Genomic DNA, 22,330 nt, shown 5'->3' with positions numbered 1-22,330 from the left:
CTCTCTCTCTCTCTCTCTCTCTCTCTCTCTCTCTCTCTCTCTCTGTGTATCTTCCCTTCTCCCAAATACTCATCGTGTTCCTGGGATCGCCGATTCCAACCGTGAGCGTAATGCAGCTAGCTGCAACTCACAATCAGAGGACGCATCCTCCTCCCGTGCCACCGAGACCAAGTCGACAGGTGGTCGCGGAAGCACTCAAGAGATCCCCCAGGCCGCCTTGTCCCACGAGGCAGGCGCCACCACCTCCCAACGCGAAGCCGTGGCGATCTTCGAGTCGGGTGGATCAGGACGGTCCTGCTGGACGGACCCTCGTCTATGAATCTTCTCGTGAACAACCTGAGAAGGACTCATCTGTGGAAGAACGTACGTCTGCGGGCACAGGAGTGACTTCCGACGAGGTGACCTCCAGGTTGCGAGTTACCTCGAATAATGCCAAGTCTCCGAATGATAGGTCTACCCGTACAGCCAGTGAGAATATTGGGGACTCGGAGAACCGGCGACAGAGGGCTGTCCTCATAACGGGTCAGAGGTCAAGAGCAAACTCCAGTGTCGAAAATGAGCGGGTACCTCAGTCTAGAGTCATCAACAGCACAATCAGAAACATTTCCCAGTTTCCAGATGATATTCATCCCACGGAATCCGAGAAGGCAACTCACGACGAGGACCAAGTCGAGTCCTCGAGCCCGGCTGGCGCGTTCGGTGATCGACGATTTCCCTCAGCACTAAATTCCGCAAAAGTGACGAAGGAGGACACAGGAAAAAAGTCAGGAGCGTGCGAGGAACCTACAAGAAAGTTCGGTCCAACGAGTGGCAAAAGCGATCCCGCTGATCGGGAATCCGCTGAGGCGTCGAACGAGCAAGAAAAGACTGAGACGAGTGCTGGGACTATTTCCAGCGATGAGTGCGCGACAGTGGTCGTCGTTGACGAACCAGAGCGTAAAGTTGCCTTCGAGGACAGCGACAACATCCACCATCAGGATTGGCTGGAAGCCGGAGTCCGTTACTCCTCTACGCAAATTACAATACCTGCTGATGACTTTTCCGAGCGGTTCAACGGTTGCAGCAGTTTCGATGAGATTGACTTTTCTAGGTAGAGACTGCGACGGACGTCTTCGTAATCTTAACACATTACACAGACGGATGACGACATATCCCGCCTTTCGTATTCCACGGTTGGAGGCTAACGACGAGATATCTCGTATTTACTATTTATCTAAAAATGTAGCCGGCTACTGGGTATAGTTAATACATTGACGAATAAGTTGGTAGATCTTGGGAAGAAGAAATTGTAAGGGCTGGGGGCACAGGCACGGGACATTATAAAAGTAACGTAATAATCAAGAGCACCATTGGTAGGAATTAATCATCATACTGAATTGGATTTCTGTTAGTGTTAAGATAAAGGGGATTTTTTCAAGGAGTCTCGATAAGCGATTAATTCGAAGGCAATAAAACATGACTAACGGTAGACTGTTCTACAAGTTCGCTTTTTTACGTTCCAGTATAAAGGAGAGGATCGCAATGTCCTCGTTACAAGGTTTGCCGCCCCTGCCGAGGAGCCTCAGCGGATTCAACCTGAACATTGTTCGCGACGGGGGTGAACCGCCACCACCCCCAGCGAGATCGTCCAGCAAGTCCCAGAGAGTTACGAAGCAGGTCCAACCCGGCTCCAGGCCTTTGCCACCTACAAGACAGCTCACTACCCTGGACACCCAACTCGCCATTCTTCGGAGGGAAATGGTACTTTGATTTTCCCATTAAACTTTGATCCGAGCTTCCTACGGAGGCGCGTCAGTCGTCGAGTTAGTACCGGTTGGCGTTTGGTAGTTGCGTAAGTCACACCCGCGAGGCATTCTGGAGCGTCTCCGTGTGTCTGAAAGCGTCGATGAGGGTCGAGTCTGGGGGAATCTTTCCATAACGTAACGTGAGACTTGATGTTTTCACGGGCGTCCGTCCGGTACGTAGCCGCCGCGACGGGGCCGAACGGGAGAGTGAAAGAGTGAGTGAGGTGCGTGGGCAAACTGCAAAACTTGATGAATATTTATTCGGCACAAAAGACACTTTGCGATTCCAGCTTGGTCATTCGATCGACGTCATGACCAAATCATTCGATACTGAGTGTCACGCATAGTTTGTCAGGCTGGAGCAGCCAATCCGATAGGCAATCGGGACACGAAGCGCGTTCTACCTCAGCCGCTCCCACGCTGCATTCCCTCAGGCGTGACCCTCCGCAGCTCAAGCTTCCTTCCCTCGCGTTTTTTATTCCCCTGCTACTCCTTTCATTTCTTCCCTTTTTTTTCCTTGCTCTCTTGCTCCCTTGCTCTCTTGCTTTTGTCTTCCTCGTCACCACCACTGCCCTCTTCCATTCCCATGAGTTGCCGCTCTGAGCCTTCTCTGCAAATACTAGGCAGCGTGCGTTATTCCCCCATAAATCATCCCCTTTGCTAGGCTGCGAATCTTTCGCCATTAGTTTTTCTATCCTGCCAACGAATATTTTACAAGCGGAAGTACTTAAATTGCATCAAACTCAATTGCAGTTTGGTTTGCGTCAACTGGATCTGTCGCTGCTGTCTCAACTTTGGTCGCTGAACGAGTCTATTCAGGAATTTCGACAGCTTCTCCAAGAACAGGAAGACAGGGCCCCATCACCTTCGCCGAGCAGCGAGGAAGGCGACGATACTTCTTATAGCAGTCATCCGCCACCTCCTCCGAGAAGAGCCATACCTGTGGTGCATCATCATAGACCTCCAAGACCTCCAAGACCGCCTCCCAGCGACGATTCACCGTCCAGCGAGGAATACGGCGCCGTTTAGAATCTTTAGCCAGAAAATCTGGACTTGATATGCGCATTTGCCAATTTATCTCCCTAGAACGTCCACCCATTTCTCGTGTAAATTAATCTATGACTTTCTCCATCCATTATCAATCGACGATTTTCAAATTAATTTGCATCTCTCGCTTTAGAAATTGCGAAAGTCACTCCAAGATTATGAGGAAGTCGTTACGCAGAGTGTCAGCTCCTTTTTCGGACGTCGCTGTTAGTTTCCGTTCTCTTCTATGGATGGAATTCAGGAAAATGCGACTTTCACCGATCGGATCAGATTGGAATTTTTTCCATATTAGTAAACTTATGTTCGGAGCGTGATCGACCTAAGTTTTGCCAAAAAAAATTATCGGGTACAAGATTATCTCCAAAAAGCAAAAATGATCTCAATTTTGGAGAAAGAAATATGTGATGACTCCTTCCTGTGCAGAAGAAATTCGTTTTTCGCCCGATAATCATGAAGATGAGGATGGAAGGCTCTCAAAAAGGAGGCGATCGAAAGCCTTCGCAATACTCTCCGCGTGTTATTCTAAATGCAAAGGAGTGTTTCTATGATAGAACTGCGAGGACCGTCTATTTTTAAGGTGCTCGATATAATGTCCGTGTCAATTTTATACGTAGGTTTGCACCGATGTGCTTATGCGAAGTAATATTATGAATAATAAACAAAAGATAATTTAAATAGAACATTTAATGAGCCTGTTTGTACACGTATACGTTGACCTTTCACGAAATACCGTTGCTTCACTGGCGAACGGAGCAAATCTGAGAGCAGCGCCGACTGCGTTCTATTCCAAGCAGCCGCGATTTGCTTTGCCATATTCCTCGTTCCGCTTAAGACATCAAAGCGACCTAGCAGTCACTGCGAACCGAACAGAACCTCGTGTCTCGTAGGTCCAAGAGTAAATAGCGCGAGGCCAACAAGAACAACGGAACAGGACTGCCACCACCGCCACGCTGCGCTATCTGGTCAGGTGCGGCACAACCGGGTCCGCCTACGGAGCCATTCCTTCAGGGCGCACAACGTTTCACAAAACAATTGTTCACATTCACAGGATTTCCTCTTTTCGCCTTCAGGTCCGGGAAACTGCTGGAAGAAAGGAACTATGCTATAGGATGCTACCTGCTTCCAAATGAAATTCCCCGAGGTAAAATGGTCTCTCTTCTTATTCTATTTCACCTGTTCTCCCATCTCACTTCCAAGAGTCCTTGTATTTAGGAATTTGACGAGCATTCCCTGTGAACAGTGTACCTGCTTGCTCGACGACTATTTACATATTTTCCTGTGAAAAAGTACAGTGCGGAACGAATGAGAAAGTACAGGGAATTACAGTCAAAGCCAGCAATATCGACAATCAGATGGAGTCCAGAAACTCGAACAGAATGGAAGTTACGGTGATAGTTACTGAACATTCAAAAGAATTCGTCGATCCGAAAAAGAACGAGAATCGCGGAAATTAACCGTGAGGGAAGTTACTTGGGAAAGAGAGAGGTGGAAAGTTACCAGGGCGCTTGGAGCATACCTGACCCAATGAAGCCCTGCCGGGGCCACATTCTATTTCTCCCAACGTGGTTCAGACTGCGATAGAAATCCGTGCGTCCAACAGCCAATGGGTGCGCGTTCTGGCATTCCCGCGCGGTAACGTTAAAGTCTCGGCGTCGTCCGCAATCACGTCAGACGCTGGCTCGCGCGGTCGCCATCTTTCCTCTGCGATTTTGACGTATTACTCGTGACTCATTGCCTCAGTGTAGACCCGGTGGTGCTTCGGTGGTGGTGGTGGTTGTGTTGCTATTTGTCGAGTTCCATTCGAAATTCGGAAGGGTCGCGGGACCGGGTATCTGCCTGGCTCATTTCCGCGGAAGTGGGGCCCGTTATTTACATCTTCCGGATGCTGCGATTCTTACTTCAACGCCACATTCTGCGTATTTTGTCGAACAATTCTCCTGTCACAGAAAGGTATAGCCTCTCTTTCAAACTTACACGGCTTCCTATATGCTTCCAGAAATTCTCAAGCGGTTCGCATCAAGTTCGACCTCGGTTCCTTCGCAGTTTTGTGTTGACAGGTACGCACTCTTTGAACCGTATATGCGTTCTAGTCAATCTAGATCAGGAGATGCGATCGCTTGATCGAACCGTGAGACTCGATCCTCACTCATTTTTGTTGAGAAAAAATGTAAAAACTGGTGCTCTTCGTTTGCTTCGAGCGTTTAGGCTCGGCTGAAAAGAATGCATCGAGGAATGTACCTTAAGGCTAAAGTACGGAATGCACCCCGCCTCGACGTTGACCATCGAGTCGCCAGCATAACACAACTTTCTGAAATGCGTCGTAGAAACGTTGTCAAATGAAGTTAAAGCTGAACCGTCGCAGAAAAGTCAGTGGGACGGATTTTCTAAGGAAGCATTGGGCCCCGTAATACTCGTATGCGGGAACGGGCCCTGGAGAGACAAAGAGAGACAGCTAGAGAAAGGCGTACTGAGAGAGAAGAATAAAAAGGGGCCTAACATAAGGAGCAGCAGAAGAGCGAGAGAGGAGAGGATAAACAAGTGTGAAGGAGCAGGAGGAAGAAATTGTACTCTTTCCAACAGAGAGAGAGAGAGAGAGAGAGAGAGAGACAAACACGAAGAGTGACCCAGATTTTAGCGGGTCGAGGGACTCGCGCCACGGGCACAGTGTACGGCGGATTTTATGAAATGGGACGCGGCGCTGCCCGAAGCTAAATTAGCCGCGATGTCCAATAAGAATAAGTCCCAGCAGCCGCAGCATCCTTCGCACGTGATCAAACCAGTGGACCAGGTACCACCGCGGTATCAGCCACCTCCGCAGCCAAGTACCGGAATCCTGAAGAATCAGCCGCACTTTCCGGCCTCTTCGGCCGCCATCCAGTCGCAAAATACAATAGCGGGATCCGCCACTATTATCGGACATCATCCTCAGGTGCAGCACCAACAGCAGAGCCAACCACGCGTCGCAACCCAATCCAAAGATGTACAAAGCAAATTCTCCGCAAAGATAGAAGCATCGACTCAACCTACGAGCAGCCTCCCCAATCCTGCTAATCCCTCTAAAAACACTGCGCCGCATCTCTATACTCAGTCAAAACTTGCCCAGGGTCAGTTCCTGCCGCCAACCAGTCAATACCCAACGGCAGGTCAGCCAGTTGTCCGTCAAAGGATCACCGACGAGGAATTCCTGAGACTTGGCCCCGTGGAAATGCTGAAATTCGTCAGGAAGACCGAGAGTGACATCGCACGGCTCGCCGCCGAGCAGAATCGTCAAATACAGAGTTTGGTACGTTTCGTATGTCATCCTCCCACCTACCGAGGTCTTTCCAGTCGTGATTCATCGTTCAGGATCCCCGAATGTGATCCACCTTCTCCCCCTTTTCTGCCTCCCACTAAAGAAACTTCCTGTTTATAGCTGAGTGAGCTACGCGCGCTCAAGGAGGCCAATCAGAGGCTCAGTGACGACAATCAGGAACTGCGGGATCTCTGCTGCTTCCTGGACGATGATCGGCAGAAGGGACGCAAATTGGCTCGGGAATGGCAAAGATTCGGAAGGTACACGGCGAGCGTGATGCGCCAGGAAGTGTCGGCGTATCAGAACAAGCTTAGGCAGCTAGACAACAAGCAACAGGAGCTAATAAAGGATAACTTGGAACTCAAGGAACTTTGTCTCTACCTCGACGAGGAAAGAGGCGGCGGTCAGAGGGACGATGGCGATGGGAGCAGTTCGAGCACCAATGCCGAGGAAACTGCGCCTCCCAGATCTAGACATGCTCCTACCTTTAACGGTAACTTTTTTTTTTTAATACAGCAATCGAACTCGGTCCTTATAAAAAAAATGTAATTTCTGATACATACAGATCAAACAATGCAATACGTAAGGAGCCTGGAGCAGCGAGTGAAGCAGCTCGAAGAGGACAAGAATATGCTTCAAGCCAGGGCCCAGGGTTGGGAGCCGCCTCCAGGAGAGGTTTGGGAAAATCCTGGTAGCCCCACCGAGCCTCATTTGAGCAGTCGACCCGAAGCTGTTGTGCGTGCCCTGCAAGTGCTCGAGGTCAGGGAACAGCTCGAAAGAGAAGATGGACACGACGGCGAGAAAGCTCTGGTTCGGGAGATGTGCAACGTACGTTTAGCATTTAGAGATTGAAAGCAGAAAACGATACCAAACAATTTTTCTAATGATTCTTTTTTTAAATTTATTTCATTGATTTGTTTCAGGTCGTTTGGAGAAAACTCGAGGAAGATCCTCAAACGAGACACTGATTAAGCCCAACGAGACTAAATCTCAGATAGAATGATATTAAAAGAACTTCCATTGCCTTGTAGTATTAATGACTCTGAACCTAATGATATTATATGAATTGATAAATTATTATAATATACATATTTTTACGCGTAGATGATATATATATATATTTGTATATGAAGTAAGAGCGTATCCGTCGGCAATAAGAACTATTTATGTAAATCCGTAGAACGCCGTTAACTTGCCTAGATGACTGTTAATAAACTATTTTTATTAGAGCACTGTTTACGTTTTAGCTTTGCCCTTATGGCCGTTTTCCAAGGCTCATTCCAAGCAGTCTGCGTCTATCAGTGTTTCCCGATGTTGTACAGAGTCGGACATATTCCATAAAACCTTACACGCACGCGAACATCCTGATGATTTATCGTCTGGTCGACTAGTCCTGACTTCTTATTACTGAATGCCTCTGCTACGATTTATCGCTGAGCGACAGCAATACCCTCATATCCATAGTAAGCTCATCCAACGATGCTTTCACCATCGGCCTTTAGGTGCTGCAATATGAAAAGATCAAAGCGTCAAGGCCAATGCATTTCCAAATATTTCTTAGCCCTTTCAGATGACACTCGGCTTCTTCTAATTACCTCTGGCGTTTGCACAGCACCCGAAGCTTTTGAACTACTTTCCGTCTGAGGATGCTAAGATGCGCTTTGAATGCAGAACTACGACACACACATTTCTTTCTATTTTTAACCTGTCAAAAGATTCGCGCGAGCTTTCAATGCCAGCCTCCGAGATTGTCCCAGATAGGCATGGTGGCCACTCTGGTGATTTCACCCTCGACCTCCTGAACGGCTCCGCCGGATGGTGCCGCTTCTGGTCGTTTCTGGAAATCTGTTCAGTTAGGTTTCTCTCACAGTAAGTTATCGATCGACTCCTGTCAGAATAAAAACAAAAATTATTGTAGGAAGTCAGCGGTAGCTTCCGCATTCTCGTAGGAAGAGATTGTCGACGGTCCAGGAGTTCGTATAGTATACGGCTCTTCCGCCGCGACTCGGCTCTTCTTTGGCGCAAAGTTATCGCGGAGCTTGCGCAGCTCTGTGGCCGAACCGATAGTGGGGATGAGATTCATACCCTTCGCGGCAGAGAGATGAGAGTCATCGGGGATGTGCGTGTGCAGCGGTCTCGCGGAGGACAACGCACGGTTCATCCTCCTGGCCGGCGTCCTCGCGGCTTACATGCTCGCGGGCGCTGCGCTCTTCCAGAGACTAGAAGCTGATCTCGAGATCCGTCAGGTAGATCATCTCACAGCTGGACGATCAGTGAGTTACTTGCTTGATCTTAATTGATCTTTAATTTCCGTTTCTGATTTTCAGGCTGCTGAATTTTGGAGGGTCTATCATGCGTTTCGCAGACATCACTTGCGAAACAGTCCTCAGGCACTTCAACGCTTGCACGAACTTCTCTACGCTTACGGAAACGCTTCCGCAGCTGGTATCATCAACAAGAGGCGTCGCTGGGACTTTCCTGGAAGTTTCCACTTCGTGGGAACCATCGTATCGACGATCGGTCAGTCTGTGATCAGTTGTCATTTAAAAGTACGCGCACGCGGGGCAGGAGGAGGAAACGGTCAATCCTGCGATAAGGAGAGTGTCCGTGTCTCCGGGTCGTCGGCCTCGTACGCGCGAGAATGCGCGATCGAATTCCGGAATGTTAATATCCTGGAAGCGACCCAGTCTCGCGCCCCGACTACCCTTTCACAGACGAGTAAACGATCTGTTTACCCTACTTTCAGGATACGGCAGCACGGCGCCCCAGACGTCCGCTGGCAGAGCTGCCGTCGTTCTTTACGGATTCCTCGGCTGCTCGGGTTGGTGTTCATCGGAGAATACCAGACGCCAGTGACCTTGAAATAATCATGTTAATCATTAATTTTCATAGGTGGAATACTCTTCTTCAATCTTTTCCTCGAAAGAATCATCACGTTTTTGGCCTGGCTCTTACGTGGCTTTCATCTTCGTCGCCTGAAGAGAAGACTTCGCAAGACCACTCTGGCATCGCGTCGTATGCCCAGGGTAGCTCAGAACGCCCGATCCTCGCTTCCCGACATTCTTGACGACGAGGACGACGACGACGACGTCGGTCTGGAGCACTGGAAGCCAAGCGTCTACTGGGTGATGCTATATCTTTCGTTGGCTTCCTGTGCCGTCGCTTGCTGCGCCGCTGCCCTCTACGCTCCCTTGGAAGGTTGGGGTTACTTCGAAGCCCTCTACTTTTGCTTCGTGAGTTTCGCCACCATTGGCTTCGGAGATTTCGTCAGCACGCAAAAGCCCAACTACCCTTACGTACATTGGTGGGTAATTTTTTTAAACCGCTCCAGACAAAAATACACCAATGGAAAAGTGGCGAGTACTAAGAGGAATTTCATGCGCTTCACAGGTACAGGTTGGCGAATTTCCTGTTTCTTGTGATGGGATGCTGCTGCATATATTCGCTATTGAACGTGACGTCGATCGTAATTAAACAGGCGCTGAATTACGTGATACGGAAGCTTCGGTGCAAGGGACGCGGCATGGCTGGGCCACATCTGCCTGGAAGGAAGTCTTCCGTGTCGGCCATTTGTTATTCCAGAAGAAGGAACACGAGAATCGGTGTGCGTGAATCTGTCAAGGCGGAGGAGAACGAAGCAGATGTGCCACGTAGAATGTCCGGGGAACTTATTTCCATGAAAGATTTCTTGTCTGCCAATAAAGTCTCTTTGGCTGTGATGCAAAAGCAGCTTTACGAAACTGCACAAATGCAGCGTGGTGGCGATTCCGGCTCCACGACGCCAAGTCACCAGGCAGTTTTTAAGCCTGGAGCTGTCGGACCTTTGGCTATAGCTAGTGAAAAGTTTGAAAATAAAAACACTGTCTAGTCCAGTCATTCGGTGCTCAAAAAGGGGGTTACCTGGAAAGTATTCCGGGAGTTTCGAAAATTGGTATTTTTATAGATTTCAACACGCTCCTTTCGAATTTTCACTTTGCCACCTCGTATCTTTGCCGCTTGATATCTCCTTTCCGACTCATTTTAAGATGAAAATAGTTAGGTGATAAATTAAACTAGAGAAAATTTCTTATAATTTATGTACCAACCTGTTTTTTGTAAAATGCATACTTTCAGCGTATGAGTGCTGCAAACCAACACACATCTATTCCAACACGCGTGTTTCGTATATTAACGAAAAATATATATTGTGACGTAATTTTTCGAATCATGGTCACAAGGCGACTTCGACTACCGATACAGATAATGGTTTCGATTTCTGGTTCCCTTCGAGTCGCCACCCTGACCAGAAGCTACGCTCTCAAATTGATCCGTTTAGTTACGCCAGTACTCTCGGAAGATTTCGTTAGGATTTAGCAGAAACCAGGGTGAGATATTGGCGCCCCGCTGATGGGCAAAGGGCTGTAGAGCGAGCGAGATCAAGTTTTGATACGGTTAAGGACGTACCGAATTCCCCGGCTGAGGAGAGTACCCGACGGAGACGTCTCCACGGAGTGGCAAAAGTCCGGGTGAGATACCGGCGTTGATACGGTTAAGGGCAGGGGAGGAACCTCCTGCCCGAGTTAAGGATGCGATGTCCAGCTGTCGCCCGATACCCTGGGGAAGCGGCCGTGGAGGATTTTCAAAGTTACGTACCGATTCGCTAAAGAACGATCTCGACTTGGTTTAAAGGGACAACTCGAGGGAGATGGAAGAGTCATCGGCTATAAGAATCTCAACCAATCAGATGATCAGAATGATTGGTTCTCGAATTTGTCTATTGTCAAGGCAGTCTGTCTCGGGGCACCGACCGAGGTGTCACGAGCTGTCACGAGCTGTCTCGCGCTCCCGTCCTATCTGTTGTTAGTTTTTATAGCTGTGTTTCGCTACGGTATAGAAAGTTCTCGCTCGCGTAGTTCTCTCGCGATATCCCGGAAATTCTATGGGTTTCCCGTGCGTGTTCCGGAGGTGCAGTGTTGTGACCTAGTGCAGTGCCCACCCGAGTGTCCTCTGGATACGGTTCTCGACCTTCTCGGATTAGCTGCACCAGCTCCGGTGAGTACTCCCAATTTATTAATTGGTGAAGGGATTTCGATTTGACAGTTCAGATTCGTTTCGTTACGTTCTCGATCCGTTGCTCTCTGTATCGCGCACTATTTGCCTGACTTTTACTCCGACCCTCTAACTCAACATAGCAGCATGAGCGGCCGTGCATTTCCGTTCGCGCATCCAATTGCGTTTGCTGATTTTACGCGTTCCCAAAAATGTACAGGATTCGTTAAGTTATCGTCTCTTCTGATAGGTTCCGTCAGGCTCTCGTTTTAGTGGAGTTGGGCCTGTTCCACCCCAACTCCCAGGTCATACCGGCTGGTCAGTTCCCGGTGAAAAAAGAATTGGCTGGCGCCCTCCTGGCTTGCGGATGCCTGAGCGAAGGGTGGACGGCCGAAGGTAACGTAGGTGGGTTGTCGAAGATAGTTTCTTCTCGGATTTTTCGCTATCGGTGCCGAGTTAAGAGAAAATACGTTACAATATATAAATGAGTATAAAATATATTGTATATACATATATAATATGTAAATGAGTTTTTTCGCCAATACGCGTGTTGGAGTAGACTTTACGGCGCTCGTACGTTGAAACTATTCATTTTACAACAAAAAAGGTTGGTACATAGATTATAGGAAATTTTCTTTACTTTAATTTATCATATAACTATTTTCATCATAAAATGAGTTTCGTCGAAAAGGAGATATCGTCAAAGAACTGTTTTTGGGCGTCATTTTTTCAATATGACGCACATTGAAATCTATAAACATACGAATTTACAAAACTCCCGGAAAACCTTCCAGGTAAAACTACCGAATGACTGGACTACAACAAGTAGAATTCAGATTGACAGATTACTCGCTAGATAAAAAGAATAACCTGCGAGCAGCTTATAGGCATTCGAAGGTAGACAGTGTCGAAAATAAACGGTCGCAGGGATGGGGAAACCTTAAAATAAAATGTAACATGTAGACGGTGCTTTCATTGTACCGATCATTAAATAACTTTATTTAAATGATTTTTATAGTACAGTCCTCCGTGTATTCAATGACATTCACAAACTTACAGCCTGTTTTCTCTTTAACTGCGACAATGTGTACCATACATGTATATAATATGTGTAAAACAAATCTAACATTACCGAAAATTCTTCTCGTAATTGTCATATTTTCAGCAGATAAAAACAAGTTACGAACTACGTAACTTTGTGCCTTTTGTGGGTCGAGTCGCTGAAGCTCGGAAGGGCGTCCTCGAAAACGGCATCAAAATTCAAAAGACTCAAACTTCGATGCTCTGCACAGTCTCACCCGAAGAGACCTTGCACTCTGATTCCGAGTGTTTTGAAAGTCTAAGGACCTAACCGGGAATTCACGAAGACACGAATTATCTTCTTCGCCTAGTGGACTACGAGGCTGCATCGATTTGAATCATACAACGCGGAGAGACGGTGGAAATAGAAGAAGGGAAAGACTCGATAGTAAATCGGTTTTGCGAATTAAGCTAGTTAGTCGACAAGGAACGCGGTTGGGATTAGAGCCCCAAAGGGCGCAGAGCCTAGAGCCATAGACGGAGTTCTCTCCACGACGCAACACGCAGAGCTGAACGATTACGAGTAAGCTCAATTAATATCTTCAGAGAGGCTTTAGCACCGCCGAAGAACCGGCTGCTTCCATGCTGCTACTGTGCTGTGCAACTGTGCGCCTGTGCGCCTGTGCACCGTGCACCTTACGTACTCCAGAATCCCGTGAGAAGAAACACGCAACGCGAAGGCATCAGCACGCTGTGCGGCGCTGACACTCGCAATTGCGTTTTGTTAATGGAGTCGTACGTTACCCTTTACTCCAAACGCATGTCACTTGCATTTCCGGGATCTTAAGCAAGGAGGAAAGACATCGATCAGATGCTGCCTTGCTCGACACGCGGAAGAAGCAATCAGAAAAATGAACGCGTTCCGTTTCTGACGGAACCGTTCGCGGCGAGAGAGTGAACGCCTCATCGCTATGAAATCGATCAACAAGGTTGCACCCCAGGACTAGCCCAGGATGAGCGACAACGTTTCGCGTTGACGCCAACAAGCTACGTTCCAAAAGATTCGGACCAAGTGTGTCGTCACTCTGCCTGAGCAACGACGGCCGCGTTTGGTAACGCCAGCAAAAAGCACAGCCAACTGTCGCTGTGCACAAAGTCAAGAGATTCATATCTCGATACGTGTTTTGTTTCTACAAGCTCGTCGCGCGAGCTTACCGCAAGTCTCCTCAGCGTATGTCGCGCATGCGCACGAACTGCTGGCTCACCAAGTCGAGCCCGGTACCTATCAGATCGACATCATCAGAGATTTTAATTATCTTTGGCTTGAGAAAATCAGTGTCCATATCGCAGGCCTGTATGTAGTCAGACATCAGAAAGTTATTGTCGGCAAGTTCCGGTGGCATGTTTTGATTCTGGGATGGATGATTTCGTGCTCGTGGTACCTGATCTGCCGGCTCCATGAGAGTCGGATGTTTCTTGCGCTGATGTTGCAAAAGTTTTGCCTGTAACAAGACACGAGAATTAGTTTTCCGTACCTGCGTCAATTCGAATCTCTTTCGTATTTCACTGACCTTGCTGGCGTATTGCTTGTGACACCATTGACAGCCTTGAGGCGTCGTTGTGATACTACCGACGGTCTGGCTGAACGTAGGATTTGGCAGTCCAGAAACATCCGCTTCCTTGTGCCGATTACTCGGCGGTAAAGCAGCACCAGGATGATTCTTCACTATGTGAGCCTTTCTTTTGCTGCTGCTCTTGTAAACTTTTTCGCAATACTGACAATAGTAATCACGCGTTTGCCGTAGAATCGGTAGATTCAATTCGGGTACCGATTCTGGTGGAACATCTGGATGACGTTTGGCCAAATGATTGACGAGCATCCCCCGTCTTTTAAAGCCCACCATGCACTGGTGACACTTGTACACAAATCGATTATAGTCCGTCGGGTTAACCTGTCGTTGAAAATGCCATCATTACGAAATATTGTAAATTCATCGAATTTGCATACGAAAAAGCAGACATACCTTTGGCACAAATTTTTTCGCCTGATTGTTCTGTGACACCTGTTCCTGACTGGTCCGCTCCGAATTGTGCATTCTGGTCATGTGCTCCTTCAACTTGTCCTTCCTTTTGAATTGTTTATCACAATTCGCGCAGTGAAACTCTCTGTGATCCGAATGCCTGAGCAGGTGCATTCTTAACTTGTCTACCGTAGGAAATCGTTTCGTGCAGAATTGACACTTGTGTTTTCGCTCGCAGTGATGCGCTCTGATGTGCTTGCGAATTACTGAGTATTTAGTAAAAGTACGCGGGCATTGTGGACAGCTAAAAGTCTCGTCTGCGTTCCTATGAGTTTCGATATGATCCTTCAGCATGAGCACTTGGTCGAATAATTGCCGGCACATGGGACACTCGAATATCTGCTTATCCTCCCGATGAGTCTTGAGGTGGCAGGACAGGGCGGAATTGTTCATGAATCTCTTAAGGCAGATATTGCATGGCAGTGGCTTCTGATCCTCCGCCCCGTGAACCAAGCAATGCTGCTGCAGCCTCACTTTGGTAGCAAACCGCTTATAGCACATAGTGCACTTGTATGCAGCCAGAGGTGTCAACTTCGTAGGTTTTGGCAGTTGCAGTCGACCATGTTGCGAGACATGATTTACCAGGTCGCTGCGTTTTTCAAATTCAGAACCACATTGGGGACAGATGCTCGATTGATGGCCAGTTTCGATATTATCGGCAGCATGAATGAGAATGTGCAAATTGAGAAGGGACGCTTTGTCAAAGGTCAGAGTGCATGTTGAGCACTTCCATTCGGATGAATTCTGACGGCTGTTCTCTTTCTCCTTTGGATTCTCACCATGAAATATTTTTATGTGCCGACTGCGATTATACGGATGAAGAAAATTCTCTCCACATATAGTACACTCGTAGCGTGGTGCCTTGGCTCCAGGATGTATTAGGAGGTGTCGCTTTAAACTGTAACTTCGTGGAAAGACTTTTGGACAGTAGGGACAGGTGTATACGAGCGTCTGTCCATCGACTATTTTCACGAATTTATTCGACGCCACGTGAATCTTTTTGCGCTTATTTCTTGACTTCATCTCATTCTTCGGATTGTCGTGCACGTTCAAATGTTTCTGTAACTTTTCTGAGGTTAAAAATCGCTGATTGCACTCAAAGCAGGGCCAAGCATTGGACTTGTTCAGTTCCTTCTCCTCTTTCGATTCGGGCTCGAATACCTTCAGATTTCTGCGCACGGCGTACTCAACACTGGGACCTGCTCTCAATTCCTCTTTGGGAAGGATATTTCTTGTTGTCAGAAAGACTATTCCATCACTTTGCTGACATATTGCGAGATTCTGTTCAATGTATGATAGTGCAGGTCTGACAAAGCGCATCCAATTCGATGCATTCTCGTTGGAAACGTCAATCTTTAGAAATTCACCATTGTCAGATTCGTAAAGAAGGGGCAAAGCATTCTCGAATGGTGTACCATCGTAAGCGCACAATATTCCTTCTATAGGACCGAATTGCGTGCGCCTCCTTATGTTCCGCTTTGCAAAAACTCCGTAATTATAACCAACCGTTGGGACATTGGGAGTTGGTAGCTTATTTATGGATAAATAAGATCCTGGCAGTGTTGCTATAGCGCGCGAGGGTACGGGTTGATCAGCAATGGTACGCACATTATGTGAGGTGCATCCATCAGAATTTACACAGACACTCTCACATTCTTCGCACCAAAATGTCTTCTTATCGTTTATTTGCCGCTTTGATCTTCGCACGTTCCTCTTTTCTGTATACACTTTCTGACCGCTCTGTTCCGGCACATCCTTCATTGATTGACGCTTTTGTACTGTTGCACTTGGTCTTGTCACATTTCCTTTGTTCCTATTTATTGAAGGAGGGGTATTGCTCGTATGTCCTTCATTCAATTCGACGTTTTGACTCTTAAAAGGCCCCATTACATTCATTTGGTCATCGTGCATCACCAGAAAATCACGAGTCAACGTGAAATCGGTTGCTGGTATTTCCGCAAGCATCAGTGGTGCTGTAGATGGCTCTAACTCGGGTGTAGACCCTATGCATGCAAATGCGTCAAGTTGAAATACAAGAACAGTGACATATTTCTAATTTTATCTAAATATTATTCTTACCCTGCATTAAAATTAATTCACCCCCAACGCCAGGAACAAGCCCTTCCTCGCTTCCAGCCACAACAAAATCTGGAGAGTTATCAGTTTGAGGTACATTTTGTGTGGTGGTTTGATGAGCCAGTGGTGTGACGTAATTAATATTATTTCGAACATTTGGTTCAGGAGGGGATATCAGAGGTGAGGATGGGCCTTGAAGAACAACCACAGAATTATGAAAAGGTGATGGTGGTAGCTGAACTGGAGTTGGCGAGTACCTCGCTGCAGAACTCATGTTGGGATCCAGTGGACTTACACGATGTTCAAAATCAGAGAGAGGAGATGTAGCACGTGGAGAAAAGGAAACCTGTTCATAGGCTGGAAAGATTCTGGAATAATCTCGAGATTGATCCTCCACATATTCAACCTATAATATGAAAGATTCCTCGGTCGTAATACTGATTGATTATCTAAGTTTACTGGAGTACTTACAGTCAAGAAAAGAAGTCTGTTGTTAGTTTTCCTAGGCTGATCACACATTACTGTAGATCTTGTGTGCTCTGTAGGCCAGGGCTCTGTGACTTCATTTACTTTATCCATAAGTGGCATCTCTGGTGAGTCGACAGGGGCCCCCTCGGGAGGGCCCCTTGGATCCATTTTACCTCTATTGAATCACCAAGTTCAGTAAAGCTTTTGGACGACCTATAACTGACAAACGAAGATTTTTACAATAATATCGATCGCATGTATATAACGGTAGAGAAAATAAAACAGTAAAGAACTAGGTTTCTCATTAACGATGCACTTTTCTCTCTTGCACAAAGACTCACAAGGGTATGGAAGCGTTTTCGAAGATACGAGAATATCCCATGCATGTACATTTTTATGACACTACAATTCTGGCGAACCAGGTCTCACCTGTCTTAAAAAAAATACGTTTTTGCAAGTCGTTATACCTGCTGCAGTCAGCCAGACATTTACTAGTCAACAATCGACTTTATCGGCTTTCCCATCGGCAGTTGAGAACCACTGACCGGCGGGAATCTTTCGAATGAGAATGTAAATCTGAATACTAAAAAGAAACTTTGTTTAAAGAAAAACTTTCAAAAGGAATATTGAGAAAATCAACATTTTTGAAATAACAAGCATATTTAGTCTACAAAGTTTAAAAACGTACTGACTTATAACAAAAGTAGAAATATAAATGCATAATGTTAAGTACATCTGACTGTTTATTTAATTTATTTTAAGAAACTTCAAATATGCCTTACGCCTTTAAATAATTAGCATATAATGCCTATATAGGTAGATCGTATATGGCATCAATCATACATATTAGCAGCTGCAACCGCTGCAACTCCTGGGGCACCCTAAAAATTTTCCCTAACGACCAGTAACCGAGTCGCAAACAAACTCTGTATCCGTTTTATGGTTTCGTTTAATCGATGCTCCATCAATTAACGAATGAACAGCACGACGCATTTCACTCGAAACTTACACTATTCACGCAATTCATGCAGTATACGCAGGAAAAAGAGTCTGGAAAATGAAGAGCGTCCGTTTTAACGACGCAAGAGAAGTTATGGAGCAGATGCTGCGAGTGCCAATTTTCCGAATTTCTGAAAAACGGATCATGCTTATGGATGGAATAGAGGATTTTACTGGTCCAGATCCAAATTTGATTATGGACGCAAGACATAAAATATTCAAAGAACCATTGCCAATGTCACCATCAAGAAGTTCCATCCTGGCTGAAGCAAAAAGGTACGAAAATTCTCTTTGGTTGGGGAATTCGTCATTCTATAAGTCTTTGTTTCTTGCAGGTTATTATTAGACGAAGAATCGGAAGTGTTATTTCGGAAAAAGGAGCAAGAGCTCCTCGAGGCAGAATTAAGAAAGTTTCAACAACAGTTATGCAAATCTCGTCCGAAATTCCACACTACTTATAGCTGCACCAGGAAGGCCCTCGCAAATTCGGATAACGACAACTTCTGGCGGGATGTATGTCCTAAAAAAAAAAGCAAAGAGTTCAGAAAATGCAAGGGTGAATCTGGAGAGGATGATGCGCAGAACGAGAATAGTTATTCGGGTAATATAAAAATTACTATAAAAGACAAACCGGTGTCCGAATCCAAAGAACGAAGAATGGAGACGCTGAGGAATTACTTTGAAGCAATGAGGCAAAATGCTTGGCAGGAGAAGCGTCTACGTGACATCAAAACTAAAATTCAAAAAAGTGTTGCGTGTCGAAGACTTCGCCAATATTTTACGCTCTGGAAAATGCAAGTTGACCGAAGGAAGGAACTGGCCAAGAAAAAGAAGGATGAGCGCGACATGACGAGTGAAAGAAAAATAGAACTGTTCGTGAACGCCATTGCGGAGAAGCAAAAGGAACTGGCGAAAACTAAAAGACTGGCAAGCAAGGAACCGATGGTGGGAGCGGTGGGTTGTGCTAGTGAACAGGGGGGTGAAACACGAAAGCTTGTAAAAAAACGCGTCTTCACAGTGGACCCACCAGCTCACAATCGGCTAACTGCCCAGAAAAAGATCATCGCCGAGCAAAGAGCAAAACTCGCAGAGCAGAATAGAATAATAGAAGATATGCGATTAAAGCAAATGGAAAGTGACTCACGGAAAACGAAGAAGGAGACAATAAATGTAGCCAAGGAAGCTCTGGCACACTGTGGACGGAAAACTAGAAGGACTTTGATACAGCTTATGCGAGAAGAAGGTTGCAGGTATGAATTCCGTTTGTTATTTTTTCAATAAAATCCATGCTCCCCTTTCCTTTAGGAACGAACCCTCGGTGGAAGCTCCAAGATTGCCCAGTCCGCCGCAATTTCTCCTGAGAATGGAAGCGCGCGCGGAAGCTCGGCGTCAAAGAGTAAGGATTGCTGAAGAAGCTCGGCAGCGGAAACTGGAGGAAGAGAAAGAGAAGAAAGCAATTGCCAGGAAGGAGGAGGAGCAGGAGCGAAAAAGAATTCAGCTAGAGGTATGTTGCGCATATCAACATACATATATAACAATTTGAATGATCTCAAAATCGTGGCTTGTTTGCAGGCCCAGAAGGAAGCAAAAAGATTGAGAGAGGAGCACGAACAGCGACGTGCTCGCGAAGCTGAAAAAATAACGAAATTGAATGCGATGGCCGATCTATTTTACAGAACGTATCTCTTGCGTCGCTACGTTATGAAGCCCTTCACCATACTCATTGAGATTAAGTATAATAATATTAAAAAGGCGAATGACCATTACGGACTGACGTCCCTCAGAAAAACTTTCATGGCCTGGAAAATAGAATCGCAACGTCAGCATGATATGAAAGTAGAACTGGCAGAAAGTATTTATCATAGAAACTTGATGTGGCGTATGTTGAAAGCATGGACAAAATACACAGAAGACGGGAAGCATAAATATCAAGTAGCAGGCGATTTCTATGAGATGAGACTTCAGCAGAAGTATCTAAAGTCGTGGTGCACAAGCGCGTTTGAAAGTAAAATGAGAACTTTGGAGAATGAGCAATTGGCGCACGATCATCATCGGAGGAGATTGAGAGTGAAGTACCTCGAGAAATGGAAACGGTATCCAGAAATCGCAAAGGAAGTTCAGGAAAGTGAAAGAACAAAGGATAAATGGAGAGAATTGGTTCAAAGAGTCGTTCCAGATTTTGATCCGAAGTACAGGGGTGTCATGATAGATGATTGATCTACGGTCGTACTATAGGAATTAGAAATAATTTACGAGATCTTAGTTACTACGAATAAATTTATACAATTTATTAGTAACTTTAAACGTTCAATGGCCATTTTATCACAGTTACAATAAATATACATATTGTATGCACGACAACTTACTAAGAGTAAACGAGATTTTTAATAGAGATCACTTCCTCGTTGCGATACAATGCACCGACGTTCACTATCAAATCATCAAAATATTGATGAGAGCTCAAGATTGAATATACCTAAGGAAGAGAACAAGTGAGGCAGGTAAAGAGGTAGGAGAGAGTCAGAGGAAAGTTACAGACGCTAGTGAACATAAAAAGGTTTATCGATCGGCCGCGATTGCATATACCATAAAGTGTAAAAGTAATGTATATACTTGGTATCGCGTAATATCGTTTTTTTGGTCTTACTGATTCGTGAGAATGATCAATGCCGCTACGCGTAGGAAATATGGATACTCCTCAATGCAGAGTACTTCCAATTTTCTAATACAGATCCATTACATTCGATCTCTGTCCTTAAACTTTACAACAGAATATCGGTGATAGACTCTTCAGTACACTCTCTCCGTAATGACTGCTTGGAGGGAGGTTGCGTCGTTCATTCGACGTCGTCCCGAGGTATATCAACCAAAGATGATATATCAGGTAGCACACGAGGACTAAACCAACGAGGAGGCTGTAGATTGCCGACACGAAGCAGAGGGCGATGCTGAAATAACGTTGAAATTTTATTTGTAACGTATACTTTTCGATTCTTCGGTTGATTCGAAAAAATGATCAAGAAAATGTTTATTCGCCAGGAATAACTTTTCTGACGCCTGGAGGCAAACAAGAGATACCAGATTTACAATATAAAAACACATTCTTAACAATTGTCGTTATCTTGCGATTATTCAAGTTAGGACTATCGATTCTCGCGGAACGTTCGGTATCTTTCCAGATGGATGTGTGGAGCAGTTGGGTCATAGACAAACATTTTCCAGCGCTCATGGTGGAAATTTTTTATAATTGAAAAACACATCAATAGTAGGTGCAAAACTCTTCTATGTACATACTCTAACTGATAGTATACGTCACTGCAATCGTCCGGTAACAGAACTGTTGCAATTAAAATGAACGGATGGCAAACACTAGTCATCGTCAGATTTGACCCATAGATGAATGCTATAGCTGAGAATAAGAGACAGGCTAAGTACCACCTCAAGTTACTAGATCCAATGCAGCAATCCAACCTGTAAAATTCATTATTCATATTGAAAATAAATACATAATTTTGATAACAGGTACGCAATTTATTTATCTGTTATAACATTACCATTTACAATGGTATTCTCTGCCAAGGATACAAGTCTGACACGTTCGACAGTGATATGCCCTAGGAGGTGTCCTTCTTCTGCAGATCAGGCAGAGCTCTCCACTTCCTTCACCAAGCTCCAAACCTTGACCAGCATTTTGAGTCATGCGATCTGCTTTGAGTCTAGTCAAATATCCACACCAAATTCCACCAACAACACAAATAATAAATACCAAATTCTCCTCAGGTAAAATCTCCAATAATGGAACCACAGTTATTTCAAAGACTAGCATAAGCATTATCACACTGACAATTGTCCAGACAAAGAAGAATTTCGTTCGTAGGAGAAATCGCAGGAAATTGTGATGTAAGTAGTGGACGAGTACTGGTGTGGTTACGAAAATAATAATAGTGCAAAACAGCGTCTGAGCCGCGATTACCGCTAAAGCTGGTACCGCGAAGAGCGGAATCACGGCGTCTACGGATATCTGTTTGGCACTTCCTCGCCATGCACACGGCATTCGAAATTTCTCCAGGATATGCATACTCGTTGGATATACTCCAGAAGAAGGGAATGTTAACTCTGTGATCACTATCGGAGAGGAAAAACGTAAATCAAAAGTCCTGACTTGAGGTTAATAACTAACCTCTCCAAATCCTAAGTACTATTATTTTTTCAACCCAAAGTTATCAAAACACAGAGGTTACCTCATTGACGAGTTTTGGGTAGGGGACGTATCGGCAGCAAGAGGTACTGACGTCACTGTGAATCCCAGCAATCTCATTTGGCGGTTCTCAATGGGTTGAGTTTCTCTCGCATAGAATTCATCGTGACGTGACGCAGAAAGTAGGGATAAAACAACCTCTGGGGTTTAGAGACCTTGTTTCAACCGCCCTGAGTATTTGAGTTGGATCATGTGGATATTGCAGAAGGTGGCAGCACGAGTAAACTGAACGACGTTGATCGTAAAGCCGTGCCGTGTGATTCTTTCTTTTTTTTCT

General features: G+C 45.7%; 6 protein-coding genes and 1 long non-coding RNA gene across 13 annotated transcripts in view; 4 read left to right on the top strand and 3 right to left on the bottom strand.

Annotated features, from left to right (window-relative positions):
- LOC107266012 (anaphase-promoting complex subunit 11-like) overlaps nucleotides 1-3,511 on the top strand; it is a 5,776-nt gene extending 2,265 nt beyond the window's left edge. Inside the window, exons 2-4 of one of the 4 annotated variants that reach the window (XM_025083292.1) lie at nucleotides 1-1,090; nucleotides 1,503-1,740; nucleotides 2,538-3,511. The exon at nucleotides 1-1,090 is cut by the window's left edge and continues 1 nt beyond it. In XM_025083292.1, the coding sequence (XP_024939060.1) occupies nucleotides 111-1,090; nucleotides 1,503-1,740; nucleotides 2,538-2,813 (1,494 nt within the window). In that variant the 5' untranslated portion in view covers nucleotides 1-110 and the 3' untranslated portion in view covers nucleotides 2,814-3,511. Of the gene's footprint in view, nucleotides 1,091-1,502; nucleotides 1,741-2,537 lie in introns of those variants that run through there. The other 3 variants (XM_015736042.2, XM_015736165.2, XM_015736164.2) reach the window with 3 other exon arrangements.
- On the bottom strand, nucleotides 3,498-4,471 carry LOC112494104. The gene is made up of 2 exons (XR_003059235.1): nucleotides 4,348-4,471; nucleotides 3,498-4,107 (listed from the first exon to the last, which is right to left on the bottom strand). It is a non-coding gene; the product is annotated as an uncharacterized LOC112494104 (long non-coding RNA).
- Nucleotides 4,472-4,501: 30 nt separating this feature from the next.
- LOC107266049 (coiled-coil domain-containing protein 85C) lies at nucleotides 4,502-7,352 on the top strand. The gene is made up of 4 exons (XM_015736163.2): nucleotides 4,502-6,114; nucleotides 6,244-6,616; nucleotides 6,689-6,951; nucleotides 7,047-7,352. The coding sequence occupies exons 1-4, from the start codon at nucleotides 5,512-5,514 to the stop codon at nucleotides 7,089-7,091; spliced, it is 1,284 nt and encodes a 427-aa protein (XP_015591649.1). The 5' UTR covers nucleotides 4,502-5,511; the 3' UTR covers nucleotides 7,092-7,352.
- Nucleotides 7,353-7,873: 521 nt separating this feature from the next.
- LOC107266014 (potassium channel subfamily K member 13) lies at nucleotides 7,874-10,554 on the top strand. Its single transcript, XM_015736044.2, has 6 exons — nucleotides 7,874-7,975; nucleotides 8,042-8,369; nucleotides 8,451-8,643; nucleotides 8,870-8,944; nucleotides 9,016-9,427; nucleotides 9,514-10,554. The coding sequence occupies exons 2-6, from the start codon at nucleotides 8,241-8,243 to the stop codon at nucleotides 9,989-9,991; spliced, it is 1,287 nt and encodes a 428-aa protein (XP_015591530.1). The 5' UTR covers nucleotides 7,874-7,975; nucleotides 8,042-8,240; the 3' UTR covers nucleotides 9,992-10,554.
- A 1,514-nt stretch (nucleotides 10,555-12,068) lies between these two features.
- LOC107266034 (PR domain zinc finger protein 10) lies at nucleotides 12,069-17,324 on the bottom strand. Of its 3 annotated transcripts, none has more exons than XM_015736103.2 (6): nucleotides 17,226-17,324; nucleotides 16,800-17,015; nucleotides 16,332-16,734; nucleotides 14,196-16,255; nucleotides 13,743-14,123; nucleotides 13,398-13,673 (listed from the first exon to the last, which is right to left on the bottom strand). In XM_015736103.2, the coding sequence occupies exons 2-6, from the start codon at nucleotides 16,962-16,964 to the stop codon at nucleotides 13,398-13,400; spliced, it is 3,285 nt and encodes a 1,094-aa protein (XP_015591589.1). In that variant the 5' UTR covers nucleotides 16,965-17,015; nucleotides 17,226-17,324. The 3 variants fall into 3 exon arrangements, with proteins under 3 accessions (XP_015591592.1, XP_015591589.1, XP_015591590.1); XM_015736104.2 differs by having other exon boundaries at nucleotides 17,138-17,264; XM_015736106.2 differs by lacking the exon at nucleotides 17,226-17,324 and having other exon boundaries at nucleotides 12,069-13,673; nucleotides 16,800-16,964.
- Nucleotides 17,325-17,504: 180 nt separating this feature from the next.
- Nucleotides 17,505-20,114, top strand: LOC107266035 (trichohyalin). Its single transcript, XM_015736107.2, has 4 exons — nucleotides 17,505-18,071; nucleotides 18,131-19,045; nucleotides 19,101-19,299; nucleotides 19,368-20,114. Exons 1-4 carry the CDS (start codon nucleotides 17,854-17,856, stop codon nucleotides 20,010-20,012), a joined length of 1,977 nt encoding a protein of 658 aa, XP_015591593.1. The 5' UTR covers nucleotides 17,505-17,853; the 3' UTR covers nucleotides 20,013-20,114.
- Nucleotides 20,055-22,177, bottom strand: LOC107266037 (palmitoyltransferase ZDHHC23). 2 transcript variants are annotated; one of them, XM_015736112.2, is made up of 4 exons: nucleotides 22,037-22,177; nucleotides 21,350-21,920; nucleotides 21,090-21,266; nucleotides 20,055-20,743 (listed from the first exon to the last, which is right to left on the bottom strand). In XM_015736112.2, the coding sequence occupies exons 2-4, from the start codon at nucleotides 21,871-21,873 to the stop codon at nucleotides 20,551-20,553; spliced, it is 894 nt and encodes a 297-aa protein (XP_015591598.1). In that variant the 5' UTR covers nucleotides 21,874-21,920; nucleotides 22,037-22,177; the 3' UTR covers nucleotides 20,055-20,550. The 2 variants fall into 2 exon arrangements, with proteins under 2 accessions (XP_015591598.1, XP_024939061.1); XM_025083293.1 differs by lacking the exon at nucleotides 22,037-22,177 and having other exon boundaries at nucleotides 21,350-22,030.
- Between the last annotated feature and the right edge of the window lie 153 nt (nucleotides 22,178-22,330).

Source organism: Cephus cinctus, unplaced genomic scaffold (assembly GCF_000341935.2).
Source record: "Cephus cinctus unplaced genomic scaffold, Ccin1 Ccin1_scaffold0280, whole genome shotgun sequence".
Classification (NCBI taxonomy): domain Eukaryota; kingdom Metazoa; phylum Arthropoda; class Insecta; order Hymenoptera; family Cephidae; genus Cephus; species Cephus cinctus.
This window is presented reverse-complemented; position numbering and strand designations above follow the sequence as displayed.